General features: G+C 42.8%; 1 protein-coding gene and 1 long non-coding RNA gene across 7 annotated transcripts in view; one reads left to right on the top strand and one right to left on the bottom strand.

Annotated features, from left to right (window-relative positions):
* The window catches only part of LOC107312793, a 220,231-nt gene that overhangs the window by 87,111 nt on the left and 117,409 nt on the right, over positions 1 to 15,711 (top strand). The window lies entirely within an intron of this gene.
* LOC107312792 (vascular endothelial growth factor receptor kdr-like) overlaps positions 1 to 15,711 on the bottom strand; it is a 114,469-nt gene that overhangs the window by 26,999 nt on the left and 71,759 nt on the right. For all 3 annotated transcript variants that reach the window (XM_015860500.2, XM_032444344.1, XM_032444343.1), the window contains exons 12-18: positions 13,386 to 13,494; positions 6,897 to 7,190; positions 5,265 to 5,411; positions 3,694 to 3,819; positions 3,476 to 3,582; positions 2,046 to 2,181; positions 632 to 736 (exon numbers count right to left, since the gene is read on the bottom strand). In XM_015860500.2, coding sequence (XP_015715986.1) covers positions 632 to 736; positions 2,046 to 2,181; positions 3,476 to 3,582; positions 3,694 to 3,819; positions 5,265 to 5,411; positions 6,897 to 7,190; positions 13,386 to 13,494 — 1,024 coding nt within the window. The remainder of the gene's footprint in view (positions 1 to 631; positions 737 to 2,045; positions 2,182 to 3,475; positions 3,583 to 3,693; positions 3,820 to 5,264; positions 5,412 to 6,896; positions 7,191 to 13,385; positions 13,495 to 15,711) is intronic.

Raw genomic sequence — 15,711 nt, 5'->3', positions numbered from 1 at the left:
GAGCAATGTGGGCTGTGCAAAGCTATCCAATGAGCATTGATTGCCCCTTTGAAAAAATCCTACATGAGCAGCTAGAAAGCTGAAGCTCAAGAAGCCAATATGCTGGCTGATGCATTTATTCATAAGCTGTCTGCAGTGGCTTTATATGTAAATGTAATATGAAAGAATAGCCTCCAAGTTCATCCACTCCTCATTGCTGAATGGTAAAAGCTTTCCTTAATTTCTATAATTGCAAGCAAGTTGTCTCTAATTTACTCTCCTGGCACTGCTTTTTCTCAGCCCCTTGCACTGTTGTGCATCTGAAAGGGCTATGATCGAAGGCTTAGATCCAATTCCAGACTATCTAGTGTAATTATATTCTGTAATCTGTTTCTCTTCTAACCTCATAGACCTGTAAGCTGCTGTTTTCCTCCTCTAGGGATACCAGACTCAATCAGCAGCACAGCATGGAGCACGCTTGTCATTTCCTACACGTTAAGATCCATTCTGTTAGGACTAATTGCTCCCATATGGCAAACCCACTCCCTTCTGAACACAATGAACATGACACTTGTTTGGAGCTGAGAACTGGAAACCTTATTGCCCACGTATTCCCTGAGGAGTCTCCTGAGTATCTCAGAGGGATATGTACCTTTAAGCATTTTTACGGCAACTGTTTTGCAGGTTGAAGATTTATCAATGCCAAAAGCAGATGCTTCCACCACCTTCCCAAAAGCACCGTGACCCAGTGTTTTACCTAGAGAAGCAAGAGTCAAGAGTGAGCCAAAGGGGGCTTAAAACAGTCTGCATCAAGTAAGAGGGAATCATGCATTCTCAGCTGTGCAAGAAATACAAGGCTCCAGCACCCAGCCACAACGTAGACTGACAGTCAACAGAAGCCTGTATCACATATTTGCAGTATACGGATATAAACAGTATGATTTATATCCATATGACTTTAATGCAATACAGAATGTGATAGAACAGAGTAGAATAAATAAATCTGGATTCAGCTGAAGGCAAGTCTGAATACATATATATATGGCTTAAGGGTAAAAACAGTACATACAGTTATCCTCAAGCCCTGGAAAATCTGGTTAAATGTGGGATTGTGGAACCCTAATCTCTCATGAATCACAGTCACGGAGATGGCCTGCTACGGCACTCAGACAGCCAGAACCCTTTGACCCTTTAGCTATTGACTTTTATTTGAAGTAAAAACTATATTAAATGGAATTTCAGGTGACGATCTTTCATCGTTTCATGTTCATTTGAATTTTCAGGCCCATACCACCTAGTGTGCTCTGAGGGCTCTGACTCGTTATGCAGTGGGGTACACTGGGCATCGTGGTATGGCTCTTTCACTCTGCCACTTTGAGCCCATGTCCCACCACCTTCTCTCTCTTTTTTTTTCTCGTTTGATCTGTTTTCCCTTCTCCATTCTCCAGTTTAATCACCAATCACACATGCATGCACATATATTCCCTGCAGTCATTGTTGCACACAGGTGTTGCTGTTTCTCTAAGCAAACACAGTCTGCTTTTTACATTTCTTCACTCTATCATCTGTTGAGATGAGTTCCGTTAAATTGGGTTTGTTTTTCTTGATAGTTCTTTACAGCTCAAAGCCAAGTTTGAATGGTTGATAAATACTTGATTATTTGATGAATAGACTTCTTAAAAATAAAAATTTAATATAAGACTGTAACCTTCCAGATTCACCCGTTTCCCTGGTCCTCTATAGGAGGGAAGCCGTGCTTTTGACAGGCAAGTATCTGCAGGTACCTTCCTTTCCCTCTTAAGAGTTTGGTTTCACTTCTCCAAGGAACAGTAAGAGGTGATAACTGTTTTGAGAGACAACATCTTTGCTTTTCTTACCAAACCTCTCGTCTCACCTTGATAAAGGATGACAATGAATTCTGTGACTTGGTACCAATTCTCACCAAAGGATGGGAGCATGCCAGCCCTAAATGGTACGCTGATGCTTAGATTGCACGACAGGTCCACTGAAACTGAGAAGCATTAGAAACCATCATTCTTTATAATAATAATCACTAAACCACTCACCCAACCGCAGTCTGTCTCTTGGGAACTCCCATTTACTGCTGTCATAGGGAAGACGGTCACACTGCTCATCAAGTGGCATTTCCTCTGGATCCATTATAATTGACAGGTATCCTGTTTTAATATCTGTGGCATCAGGCTAAAAAATTGGAAAAAAAATTGTTCACAGTGTTTACTTTGCAATTCTAATGGGAGAGAGCTGTCATTTATAAGATGAAAAACAAGTAGGGGAGTTCCCTGTATTGCAGTCTTAACTCTGAAATTTATTCCGAACCATAAATGCATCCCTTCAGTTTCTTGCCTCTCCTTTCCTCTTATCTGAGAAATAAATGTTTATGCATGTCTGTCACTCATCAGCGTTGGGCAGAGTCTTGGATTAATGTTGATAAACACTCTGAGGACACAAAATCTATCACTGTCCTCTGGCTGTATCTATTAAAGGAAATCAGTTCTTTTCTCTGTGATCTCCATGAGCTGTGCTTGCTGGTGGCCTGCAAAGCACGTTCTGCTCCATTTTCAGTGCAGCAACATTTTGTTTTGCAGACTTGAATCTGCACTGCTATCTGTTTTGTAGCGATGGCTTTAGTCAGAGGTTTAATTGAATATTTGATTAAATCAATTAATTTTTAATTTAAAGTTAGTTGAGATCTGGTGAATATAGTTACTCTTAATGCTTCTCAGTGAGAAATCGTGATTTGGTAGAACCTGTGAGCAGATTCACGTGGGTGTAAAATATAATAGCAAATTTACTGCTCTCCACAGTATTTGGAACAAGGAGCAAAAACATGAAATTAATAACCGTATTTGTGGTAAGAGTGGAAATTTTGTTCAAGTATCAGGTATCAGCACTAGGGCTGCATTTGGGTGAGCTTCAGAGCAGAGATCTGTGGTTGCTATTCTGTTTATGATTTGTTGTAGGAGAAACAGAGTAAAATTCCTTGAAACTTTACTGAAACTCCGGTTTTCTGAGTCACAAAGGGAGGTAAAAGAATACCAAAGTATGGAGATAAAATAAGCTCTGTGGTTTGGGCTCATTTCTAGAGTAAACATGCTAGAATTTTTCTTTGAACAGCGCTCCCTTCAATATCTGTTTCAGAGAAATCTTATTGGATGGCTGTTGAAATCAAGCCCTCGTTTTAGGGGATTTAATGTTTTGTTTTCAAATCTTGCAAGGCAGTTTGGCACGTAAAAAAGAAGTAGCCTGATTTTATGATACCGTGGAAGTGGGTAGAAATCTCACAAGTACACGTGATCTTTTGGGAAGGCTGGGGGCTGTCATCGGAAATTTTGGACTTAAATTTTATAGGAACATTTGTCACAGTTTTTCTACTATCTGTCCCAACCATTCACACTGACTTGATTTCAGCCCTAAACGCTGATGCTATGCATAAAAGGGGTCTCAGCGCCTTTGTGCTGTATGGAAGCTCTCTTACTTTTCTCAGTTTCCGAATGAAAAGGGTCAGAAGGAGCCAGAAGAGGGTAGCTGCGAGACCAGTGCAGACCAAAATGATAACTTCAATGTTGGATTTCTCCTCAGAACCTGCAGGTTAAATGTACAACCAGATTTTAAATATAGCCAAAGCCCATGATTGATCAGTAGTTCTTATCAGTCCAGCACAATATATGTGTTTTACCTTAGCTTAGATCTCACCTTGTATTTTAATGAAGGCTGATGTACTGTCTTGGCCCATGTCATTGGTCGCTTTGCATTCATAGAGCCCTTCATCATCCTTCTTCACTCTCTCAATGACCAGGGTATTATTTTCCATGGAAATTCCTGCAATGAGGGATCTGGGTGAATTTTATTACAATAATCGACCTTTCTCCAAATGCTTTTAGGAGGCAGAGCACTAAAGATGAGCTCCCATCCATGCCTATGATGCTGCTAGGAGTCATTTTAAAGCCACGTTCCTCACTGTGGTTTGGCAATGATCTGACACCAGTTTAGATTGCTTGGGCATCACTTATCCTACACTGAATGCAGCTGTTAGTTTATTACAAGTAGACAGAGTCTGATAAAACTTTTATGGAATGTAGTGAGGTGATGAAAAGGTAATTTTTCTGAGCGCAACATTATACACTGAAAGAAAAGGGAACTCAAAGAAACTACTGGAGAAAGACAGAATCTCAGAGGCTGTGGGAAGTGTTGGGAGTTCTATCATGTGAACATAGTAATCAGGTTGTATGCTTGCCTGGAAAAATCCTGGCTTCATGGAAGGCCAGGAGCTAGTGATGGGTTACCAAGAGAGACATGACCTAGGGATGACCTACGTAAGGCTTCTCCACATTTAATTTTCCTGATTTTGTGGTACGAAACTAAGATTTTATCTGTTTCACTAGGGAGGTGTTTGGGGCAGAAACAGGGAAGCATGTTGAGCTCTGAATCCAGTAGGGAAGGGCACTTTGCACTGCAGGGTGTTCTGCCCATGAATCTTGTCACTGTTAACAAGGGTACCTCATCATTTACCATGTGCCCTGCTGAAATATTTACCCTGAGGTGTTTTTTCCAAATATTTTATTTATGTTTCCATTGGTTGGATGTTACATGCTTGTCCCTCTAGAATTATTTATAAAATTTCAGTAGCTATAAAGAGTTTCTGCTCAGAACACTCTGATCTGAATTATGTATGATCCTACATTTCCTACCTAGATGCAAAATTAAAGTTACAGGACTAGCTACTGACATGGCTTGACTGACTTGGAGGACATCTCAGGACAGAGAGATGAGGAGTTCCAGGTGCAGGTGAAAGAGCCCTGCCCCGTGCTAACAACAGCTGCTGCACCATTCTCCTTTCTGTGTTGTGAGAGATAAAGAACAGATGAGTGATACCATATCAAGCCTTGGCCTGACCATTGGGTATAATTGCTACAGTTCACGGCAGTGCACTGTGACCAGCACCAGGGACGTGTGGCAGTTCAGGCCTGTGTTTTCAGAGCCTAACAGCAAGTAGGGAGTTATAGTTCTGTGTGCTGCAGATACTGCTGCATGCATGAGGAAAGCTGCATGAACAGGCAGCGAGTTGCAGCCAGCTGGCAGCTCAGACCTTGAAGTCCAAGTCAGAAACTGCTGCAGGGGTCCAACATACTTGGATCTGTGCTCATGTTTCAATAGGTCATGTCTGGTAACCACTCTCATCCACGTTGGCAGGTTCCCACTTGTGGCAATTCCATAGTGCCTTTCATCACCATGAGTTAGAGCAGTGCTCTAGAAAGCGTGCTCACCTGATGCTGCTGAGATGGGGTAGCCATCCTTGCTCCATGTAACCTGTGGCTCAGGTGTTCCGCTGACTCTGCACTCCAGGATGATCTTGCCACTGATATTAACCTCCAGGTCTGTCAGATTCTGTAGGACATATGGGGCTGCCTTTGCTGCAGTCACAAAGGAAAACAATACACAGTGAGATTCCAGGAGGCATCTCCTACATCTTATCCCTTGAACCAGCTGCAGAGAGGGGTTATCTGCTCACTGCAAAGCGTGTTAACCTCCACTTTATAGAACAGAATACATTATGTTCACTTAAAAAAGATGTGGGAAAGTAACTGAATAAAATCTCTAGCATAAAAAACACATTTATTTTTTTTTTGTCAGTAAGGAGTAGCTGATGGGCGTTCATGCATTAAATAAAAAACCTATTTGAAAGCTGGTTTCCATGGGAGGAAGGCTGGTTTGGAGAGGTGTTTGCGTGTGCATTCTTGAGAAAAACTGCATCTCTGACACGTGCCAGACAAACAGCAGACCCCAGCAGTTCTCACAAGGCTGTGATTAAGACTGCAGTTCTCCCATGGCTGTATTCCCAGTTTAACTGTGTTTTTCTCGTAGCCATCGTGTGTAGGTGTCTGCGTAGGTGGAAATTTGACTAAATGAATGAAAAAAATATCTGCCAGAGGAGAGATCAGCGCATCGCCTGAATGCAGAGGGATCCTGGTGCCCCATGGCAGGTGATGCTGGCAGGTGGCTCTGGACAAGGCAGATGCCAGCATGCTGCCATACGGCGTTGGATCCTTTCTCTGCTCTGTGTGATGGGGCAGTGCTCATGCCCTGTGGGCAGGAGTGCAGCCAGTGCTGCGCAGCCTGATTCGTGCCAAGTGACAAGTGCTCGTGGCCATAGAGCTTTGGTGTCTCATCACTCATTAATGTGAGTGGAGAAGCCAGATTAGAAAACACTGCCTAACTCAGTTCTAAAGCACTCTGTTTGCTATGTCCTTGCTTGCTGCCATTCATTTTAGTTCTGCTCTATTGCAGTGCTTCGGGCTTTTCTTCACCTTTCTTCACTAGAAGCACGAGGCACTTTCTCAGCAGCATTTGTTCTGTAAGGTTTTGAGTTGATCCCTCTCATTTTCTTTATTATGCAGCTGAAGAAACTTCACTCATTTTAGTGAGTTTCTGTGTGGCGCTGGAGGAGGTGTCTGCTCCTTTACAGCCAGAGCAGTGAAACATGGCTCTGGGATCTGCAGTACTATTATTTGCATGGAAATAAAAGAGATGGAGTTTTGAGTGCATGTAAGAAAACACTATTATAATGAAGTGCATCCCAGAACAAGTGGTACATATCCCTAGTTTGTACACCTGACCATACACATCTGTGGTTACACCAGCTGTCTGTACCATCCTGGCAGCCCCCAAGGCCCCCCAAAGACCTGGGCAGTTCCAACAGATAGAGGCATGCTGCTGCTAACATGGTAGGAGTGTCTTTATTCCTCAGTCAGGACTAAACCTGTACCCAGCAGGGAGTCAGGGAGATAAAGGCTGCTTAAATCACCTTTCTGAGCAAGTGGAACATTTTATGTGCTTTGAGGGACACTGGAAGGAGCCCAGTGTTTGTGCTTCCCCAGCAGCAGGACAGTGCCACCCACCTCTGATAAGGAGCCGTGTGTGCTGCTCCAGCGTGCCGCTGCCGTTGTGCTGGTGCTGGGCACGGCACTTGTAGAGGCCACTGTGCTCTTCTGTGACGTTTGCAATGACCAGGGTCAGGGAAATAGAGTAGGCATCAGCACTTCGGGTTAGAGAGCCGCCATGAGCTGCCCCCAGGGAGGGGTAGGACCAGGCCAGGTTGCTGTAGATGTACCTGGAGGCCCGGCAGGTCAGCTTAGCAGTGCTCCCCGCAATGGCTGTGACTTGTGGGGCTGTCTGCAGCCCTGACGGCACATCTGCAGGAAAAGAAAACATCTGACATCGAGTCGCAATTGAGAATGACTTTGGGTGCCCATTTGCAACTTGATGATCGGATTTCAGTGAGCAGCCCCAATGGAACGAGCCACTTTAATGAGATCTGCATTTGCTTGTGCAAAGAGGGATTACATTTTCAAGTAATTAATTGAAAGTTTATATATAGAAGTAGTTAATGAACTAAGAGAGTTTAATCAAGAGGCTCTGCTATCCAGGTAGATAAATGTGTTCATGACATCCTCTCCTTCTATGTGCTATCGGTGCTTGAAAGTGTAATTGCATTAGAGTAAAGAAACCTCTTCCCATTTCTCACAAATAACACTTTCTTCACCACTGAACAATCTTCCCAATTCTCTCTTCTTTCATATGGATATTTACTTGATCTGTGGATGGATGAACTGGTCTAATGACGTACAAGTCCTTGAGGCTTTAACAGTTAGCACAGCAACACTTCGATGCAGATTCCAATCTATCCACAAATGAATAAGCAGTGTCTTGCAATATTTTTAGTAACATTTCATTTCAGAACGAAATCAATTTTCCTGAATTGCCTAACTGAATCCATTTGAAGACAAGAAAAAAAATGTTTCTGAGTAGATTGCCAGAATCTGGCCTACAGACAATTCCTATTACTGTGTTAGCTGCCAGGGACCTGCAGTTAAATTGTGTCTGCAAAATATTCTTTGCTCATTTTATTCTGTTAGTTTCACGATCTGTGCACCCAAAATACTTGAAGGGAAGTGCACTGATAGCCACGGTGGCCTGGGATTGTTCTTCTGTCTGTTAGGGCGGGATTCAGAAGCAGCTGAAATGGAGTTGGGAAGAATCCTTTAAAAATGTCACCTGGTGAGGCACTGGGGTGGGACGCCTTGGGAATACTAGTTCTGGTTTACCTTCTGAACTCTTGTTTGTAATGAATCTGATAGACTGTTGCTTTACTACTGAGCTGTTAATAAGATGCTTTCTCCAGAGGATGGCACTCAGAGGGGGGCATCAGTTAAAGAGGAGCAAGGATGCATCACATCTGCAGTCTGACAAATCCCACATGGGATGTGGCATTTGGCCAGGGGCTCACACTGCAAACCCTTGCAAAGAGTTCTGTTGAAGCTATAATTCGGCATAAACAGCAAGGATGTTATGATAACTGCTCTGCCTCATAATACGCTATATATTCTATGAAGTACAGAGCCCTGAAGGAGCTTTCAAATACGATTAAAAAATCTTCTTCACAAGTCATCTGGAATATAACCAATAACCTTCATGATTTTTAAAGATCGGCTCCAGAAATATTTTACAAAAAATCCAAAAAAAAGAAGACACCCCTCAGGCCACGGCTGTGGAAATTATTTTCCCTTTATTTTAATGAAATTTCAGCTTACTTTATGCAGTTTTTCATTAGGCTCAATTGCTCCCTTTCTTAGTGCTAGCTGCATGCTCAAGCTCAAGCTGACCTGTGTAACACATCCATCGCCATGTCTGATATCCTGTGGTTCCTACACATCTACGTGATGCTTATCAACAAGGGAGAAAATCTGAGGTGAACAGCAATTCTCAAAACAGGAAGAGTTAAGGTGCAGTGAAAACAGGGGGATGTGGCAACAGCAGCATCCCTGTGACATCCATCAAGCCAAAACAGAGAAAAAGTGCCCTCTTTACCTGACTTTTTCTTGCTTTTTTTCTCATTGTTTTTTTATTATCTCCTTTGACAGTCATAGAACTTAACCAAATGGGTTTTTGGTTAGACTTGACCCTTAGGTAAGCTCTATGGCCTGGGATGCTCTCCAGATTGAATTATCTTTAGAGTTGGATCCCAGAGAAAGAATGCATGGATTCTAGGTAAAGTGATGAACTTGGAACTTGGACATGCTATCCAGAGTAAAACACTGTGAAGCCCTGCAAGCCTGTAAGGCAGACTAAACCCTGCCCCAAAGTGGTTTGGATGGCAGCCCTTTTTGCCCTTTCCTCTGTTCCTCAGGCAGGATCTCCTTCAGGGGCACTGATTCCCACAGCTTGAAGCCCCATTTCTTTGCAGGGTGTTACCATGAGTGGCTGTGGGAAAAGTCCACCAGGAGTACAGCATTTCTTGTGTAGGCACTGCCAGTGCAGGAGGGACACCACAGACCTCTGGCACTTCAGTTTCTCATTCCCAAGCTGAAATAGTGAAGGGTGCTCAACAGTGTCACCTTCCCACTGAACCTCCTCAGTGCAGGCTTTCTTTCTGCCAGCTTAACTTCTTTGGAGCAGCAGAAGCACTTGTTTTTCTTGTCATTTCTCCTATGGACATATTTTATTTAGCACTTTGAATATTCTGAGCTGGAAGTTGTGCTATTCTCTTCCATCTTCTTAGCCTTTCAAGAAGCTCTTTCAGCTCCAATAGAATATTCATTGATTTTCATTACAGCGGAAGGAAAAAGGGAATAAAAGTTTCTCTAGCCCTCCACTCTCTGTTCTTCTCTTCCCTGGGTTGCCTGGGATCAGCCGCAGTGCTGAGAGCACACTGTAAGGCAGTTCCCCTCTTGCACTGCTTTGCTTACACAATCTTGAACCTGGTTGACTTCCTCTCTCTGAACAGATAGAGTATTTTATAAGACTTGCAATAAGATGGGCTACAAGAATGCTCTGTGGGGCCTTTTCTCTTTTATCAGCAATCAGCACATATCTGTCTTTCATACTCTGTTACAGTGTAGTAGCCGTGAATTTCACTCTCAACTGTGTGGGATTCCATGACAAAACAGGGAAATGAGCCATTGGGAGAAGGTAAAAAGTCGGCATAAATCAAAAGAAAGTCTGGCTCCATTTCTATTTACAAGGAATTAATTGGTTTTAATTTCCTGCGCTTTGCACAATAATCAGTGTAATTCAAAACTCCTGCTCCTTCCCAAATTCCATCCCTACGCCTGTCAGAGCAGAGGGGGCTCTGCCAGGCTCATTCATGTAGGGAGAGTAAGAAATAGGAGGGCAGATCCCTGCCATCTGAAGCAGCACAGAGCTTTCCTAAATCCTCTAAGCATGTCAGGAGTAAACAAAGTGAGAGTGGCAGCTTCAGAAAGTCCCAGTTTATTCATTGGTCCAATATCTGATAGCAGATTTTTATCTCATGTTTGTAACACACTATTTTGTGTCTGGTAGAAATTTTTCATTCAATTTTTCTGAGTTGTTTCTGCAATCAGATACGGGTTGAAAAAGGACTTTTGTCATTATTTGTTATTCTTAGCATAATTCATTTATATTCTAACAACATTTGGAGGTTTAGTACGGGTGGGATCCTGTTCTGTTGTATTTAGCACAATCACTTAAGAGATAGAATCTGATTTACTGTGGAGCTACAGTAATACATAGCTGCTCTTTCCAAGATGCAGAGCAGACAATTGGAAGCATTGTCACTGGGCGATATGGTTTCACATCCCCTTAGCCCCCTATATGGCTTGGTTTCAGCATCATCTCCAGACCCTGATGGCCCTTCACTGAAACAAATTTGACTGCCAAAGAAAAGGGTTTAAAAATAGATCCCAGAGCTCTTTCTAATGTCTGTGGGAGTTTTTGAGGGGTCTCTCTGCACTGCAAGAACAAAATGGCTGCTGAAGTTATTCCATTAGGATAAATACATCTCTGAGGAATGAATGCTGAGGTGCAAGCACCTGGCTGAAGACACCAAGCAGGTGCAGCCTTAGCAACATCTGATTGAATTTCCCCATAACCCTGAGCCGTGTCCTGACAAAGCACTTCAACCCTGACCTAGGGAACAAGATTTTTGAGGAAAGAAGAGAGTCTGGCTGCTGAATTATTTTCAGATCTCTTAGCAGGGAGAAGTTAATTAACCTGAATTCAGCTGAAAAGTTTGAAAGCAATTCAGGAGCCATCAGATTGCTCTTCAGTAGGAAAGAAAGGGAAATCGTGTATCCAAAACCAACAAACTGCTGAACTAATTGTGGAGCCCCACAGTTTGCAGCTGCTTTGCAGAGAACAAGGTGCAGTGGCTGACTGCGAGCTGCTGGGAACCTTTTCTGGTTGTTTTCCTGAAGGCTCACACACAATCTATGGGCTCTCAGAGTCTGGCTCAGCCTTCACCTCAGCTCTTAGGTTCAATCTGCGTAAAAAACTAGCAGTCGCAAAATATTTTATTCTCACTTTCTATTCATCAAGATGTTCCTGAACTGTCAGTTTTGTATCAGCAAAAGTGAAAGTTTGAATTCTGAGGCAGGATCCATGATAACGACATATTACCTCTGCCAAACATACACCTTTTCTGTCACAGCAAAGCTTTCACTACCTTGGCAGTGCTTACACACACAGCTTGCTTGGTGCCTTCTGCTTCTGAACTTGCCCCACTTAGTAGCTCCAAACTTCTCCCTGCACATCCCTCCAACAGCAGACCACATGGTAAGAGCAATCCAGCATCAGGTCAGTCTGGGGCTGCTGTACAACTGCAGCATGACTGACTTTAGGGTCAGTATTGCCAAATTTAGAAAGGTTGTGTTTCTTTCTAATCCATAAACAACACTATTTTTAAACACACCACTTACACAAGTCAGTCATGCTCAGTTACCATCTGTCTCTTCCCCACAATGGCACAAACCCTGTCTTTTCTTAGTGGGCAAGAATGTCTCCCCAAGCCCTGTACAACTTGTGGTCTGTTTTGGTGAAGATGAAACGCTTCCACCAGAACCAGTGTCAGCAATTTTGCCTTTCAATTTCCTTCATGATTAAAAATGCGTGATTAAAGCGTTTGTGTCTCAAGATGCTGCTAGATTATTTTAAAATATAAAATCTGAAATATTAGCTCATTGTGGGGGGAAGAAACCCACAAAAAATGTGCCAATTCAGTATTTTCCTGTAAAAGATTCTTTTCTGAAAGGCACAAAATGAAAATAAAACATTGTTGCATAAGGTGCAAGTACTATCTCAGCCCTCTGAGTGTGACCTTATGCAAAGTGCCTCTTCAGTTGCTGCAGCATTGGCTTTAGACCCTAAATACTATGATGTACAGTTTGGGAACATATTGCTTTGAGTAACCCATCCAGACACAATAGCTCAGAGACCCCAGAGCAGAAACAAACCCATACAAAAACTTGCTCTTGGAAGGGGTGAAATTAATAGCTGCTCTTCAGCCCTTGTCGGTCAGGCATCTTGTGGATCTCTTATGTCTGTGCTTTATTTCTCACCAGAGAACCTTCAAAGGCTTTTTCCCAGATGAAAAAGAGTTAAGGCTTTGGAAGACATCCGAGTCTTAAAACTCCCTTCTGACTCCGTATGGCACTGAGGTGGCACACAGAAGCTGTAGCTAGAGGTGAAAGCCCTACCCCATTATTATTATTGTACATCCATGCAATAAGAATGGTGACAAGGCTTAGCGAGCGCTTTGTTGACTAGTCTGATTTGCAAGGTACTGAACTACTTTAGAGCAACGGAGTCAATGGAGGACACATAAGAGGCAGAGTAGTGCAGAGCAGTGCCACAAGTGAGCTTAGCCTGCAATTAGCTTCACAGGGAAGAAAAATGGTGAGGACAAGACATTTACCTTCCAGGGCACTTCTGCACTCTTTGTTCTAAAAATTCCTATTTTGATGCAAATATTTCCAGCCAGCATCCACTCATCCAGCAAGTGAATGCAGAAATGATTCAGTATAGTCTGGTAAGCACTTGAACTAAGACTGTTCCCAGATTCTTTGCCTTTTTTAAACTCCCATTTCTCCTGAAAGCATGATGCAGGTCCTGATCTCACTACTAAAGAATTTCTGTGTTAAAAGGTTAAGCACATATTTGTTTGGATTTGTGTTCTTTGGAGAAAAAGCATGTCCACCTCCTCCCTCCTTAAAGGGCTCTGGAAAGGCTAATTGCTCAGGCAGGGATCTAACGTCACCGCAGCCCCCAGTGATACTGGCCCTGAATTAGATCTGAATATTGGCCTCGCTCACCTTTGCTATGTTCACTGAATTAACTGGAGGCCAGATCTTTTCTGGAATCAGGGAGAGACTTCAGGCCTTTGGAAGACTGCAAAGGACTTAGCTTAGCTTTTGCTAAAGGTTTCATGAGGACATCGCTTTTGGTGAGCTTTGAAAACACAACATCTAGGGATTCCCAGAAACACTAACCAGCATTCCCCAGCCATATGTAACTTTAAGGTAAATCATATGATGAGCATCTATGTTTTGTGTAGTGTCACTTGTGGTGTTTACCTGAGACATAGAACTCGATGCTCCTCTCTTCTTCACCAATCTTATTTGAGGCCACGCAGTAATAGATTCCTGATGTGCTGCTGTTTTCCATTGTTAGTGTGCTCACAATCTGCCAGGCAAAAAGAGAAAAGGTAAAGGCTTAGCAGGGAAGTTTGAGGGTAGTGGACAAGGATGGGATTTATGGTAGAAAAACCACTAATAAGGGAGCTTCCAGTAACATATGAAGCTCATAAGCAGACAAACGTTTGCATCAGTGTTTTGGTCTCTCATCTAGCATCACCTCATCCCAGTTAATTTTCTTCCATTCTCATTCCTTCCCTTTCTCCTTCTTCCCATGACACCTCAGACAAGGTCTGAGTGTGACAACATCAGCAAAGAAACAAAGGGAAGGACCTGAAAAATTCATCCAAGACATTGTAAATGAGCCACGCTTTCACCTGTTTTCTGCCTTTCAGTTATGGTTTTCATGGGTCACAGGACACTATGAGGGAAGCAGGTTGTTTGTATGGATGTGATGTAAAGAACATTACAGAGATTTGCTTTGTTTTGAAATAACCCCAGAAAAAGGAGTGATGCAGCCCTTTGGAACCTGGCTTACTATTATAAATTGTCCTTGGAAGTACCTTGGTTTCATAACCCTTCCTCTGGGCTCCTTTGGACTTGTGCAGTGTGGAAAGAAACCCTGGAGAAGGTGCTTGTGGTAAGACAATGGCAAACGAATAAAAAAGAGGAGGTCCATGAGTGAGAAGGAGGGAGCACTGGTCCTGAGCTTCACCACACAGAAGAAGGAAGCAGCTCAGTTTCTCCTGGGGGCTGAATTAATACACCTCTTTAAAAACTTGTGTTCTTCAACATTCTAAGCCCCTTCTTCTGTGTAGGGTCTTGCTGATGAGGAGCCGGCCAAATGGCACTCCCTGTAATGATGCAACATCACAAGCCAATTGAAGACTGTGCACAGGTCATGGCTTCAATTACTCCTGGTACTTCCTCTGGTCTACTAGCAAGAAATTAGGATCTAGCCCACCATGGCAGAGATGGTTTTGCAAGATTACTTTGCTTTCCCTGCAGCCATTCACTTGAGGAACCCTGAGCCTTCACATTTGGAACAAATATCACATTATTTGTTGTCCTCTCTTAACGACTTTGAGGATCAAAAAACATATAACACCCTCTGGCCATTTGTCCCTATCTCCAGAGAGCCCTTTGAAGTGCACAAAAGCATCTCTGGACTTTTTAATATCCTAAACCAAATGCATACAAGACATTCCTTTACTCCCCATAAAGCTGTACAGTGAATGTGTCTATAGCTGTGTGGGATGTATTATTTGAGTTATTTAAGATTTTCTGAGCTTTGGCACTTTAATTCCTGTTGGGAAATGAGTTTTAAAGGTTTTGATCCCCTGTGCATTTTAAATTCTAGAGGGGAACATTTTCCATTTCACCTCACCAGAATAATGGGTAAGTGGAAGAGGAAAACTATCTACTTCTCATGGTTAGAAAACACAGAAATTAACCAAAAATGGGGACAAATGAACTCAGGGGTGAAAATAGAAGACCAGTAAACCCAGCTCCCTCTGGTGTCCACCAAAGAAAGAGCTGCGCAGTTCTGATTTATTTATGATGTGAAAACTACTCTGACTTGGATGTTAAATCTCCCAGGGAAGCAGCTCGTTCCTCCTCTTTCTATTCCTGCAGCAGTGGGCCCGGTGCCACAGGTTACTAACAAGCACATGTTCAGAGCACTACTCCTGTCTTTAAGCACTGGACACTGCCTTTTGGACTACTGCTGAATCAGGACAAAGATCTTTCAGTGATTACTAGATCTTAGAATTTTATATTTGGGAATAGAATAAGTCAATATAAATGCACATGTTGAAACAGATTCACCAAGGACAGAAGGGATAAATTTGGACAGCTATTTAGCAGCTATTAGTCTTGCAAAGTGACAGCTCTAGATGGGAAGTCAAGAATAATACTATAGCGCCCATTCAAATCACAAAGAGGAATGTAATTATCTATTCAGGACCATGGCCAAAGCTTCAGGGGTGATATTGTGACTGTCCTAAAATGGATGCAATGCCTCAAACTGCAATTGGTGGCCCAGAGGTAAATGCACACATACGCTCAAGCACATACAAATGCCAACATCTCTGTGTAAATCAAGAAAAGTCTGACATGATAGTAGGAAACAGAAAAAGAGGACAACAGCTATACCAAGAAATCATCCAAGCTAATCTCACATGTGTCGAGATGTGAAGGTAAAAAAGATGTGAAATTGATGGAGAGAAACAAGCCTGGCCTGGGGGCAATTTATTTTGAAAAATCT

This window comes from Coturnix japonica, chromosome 4, assembly GCF_001577835.2.
Source record: "Coturnix japonica isolate 7356 chromosome 4, Coturnix japonica 2.1, whole genome shotgun sequence".
Taxonomy (NCBI): domain Eukaryota; kingdom Metazoa; phylum Chordata; class Aves; order Galliformes; family Phasianidae; genus Coturnix; species Coturnix japonica.
Note: the sequence above shows the minus strand (reverse complement) of the source record. Positions and strands in the feature narration are given on the sequence as shown.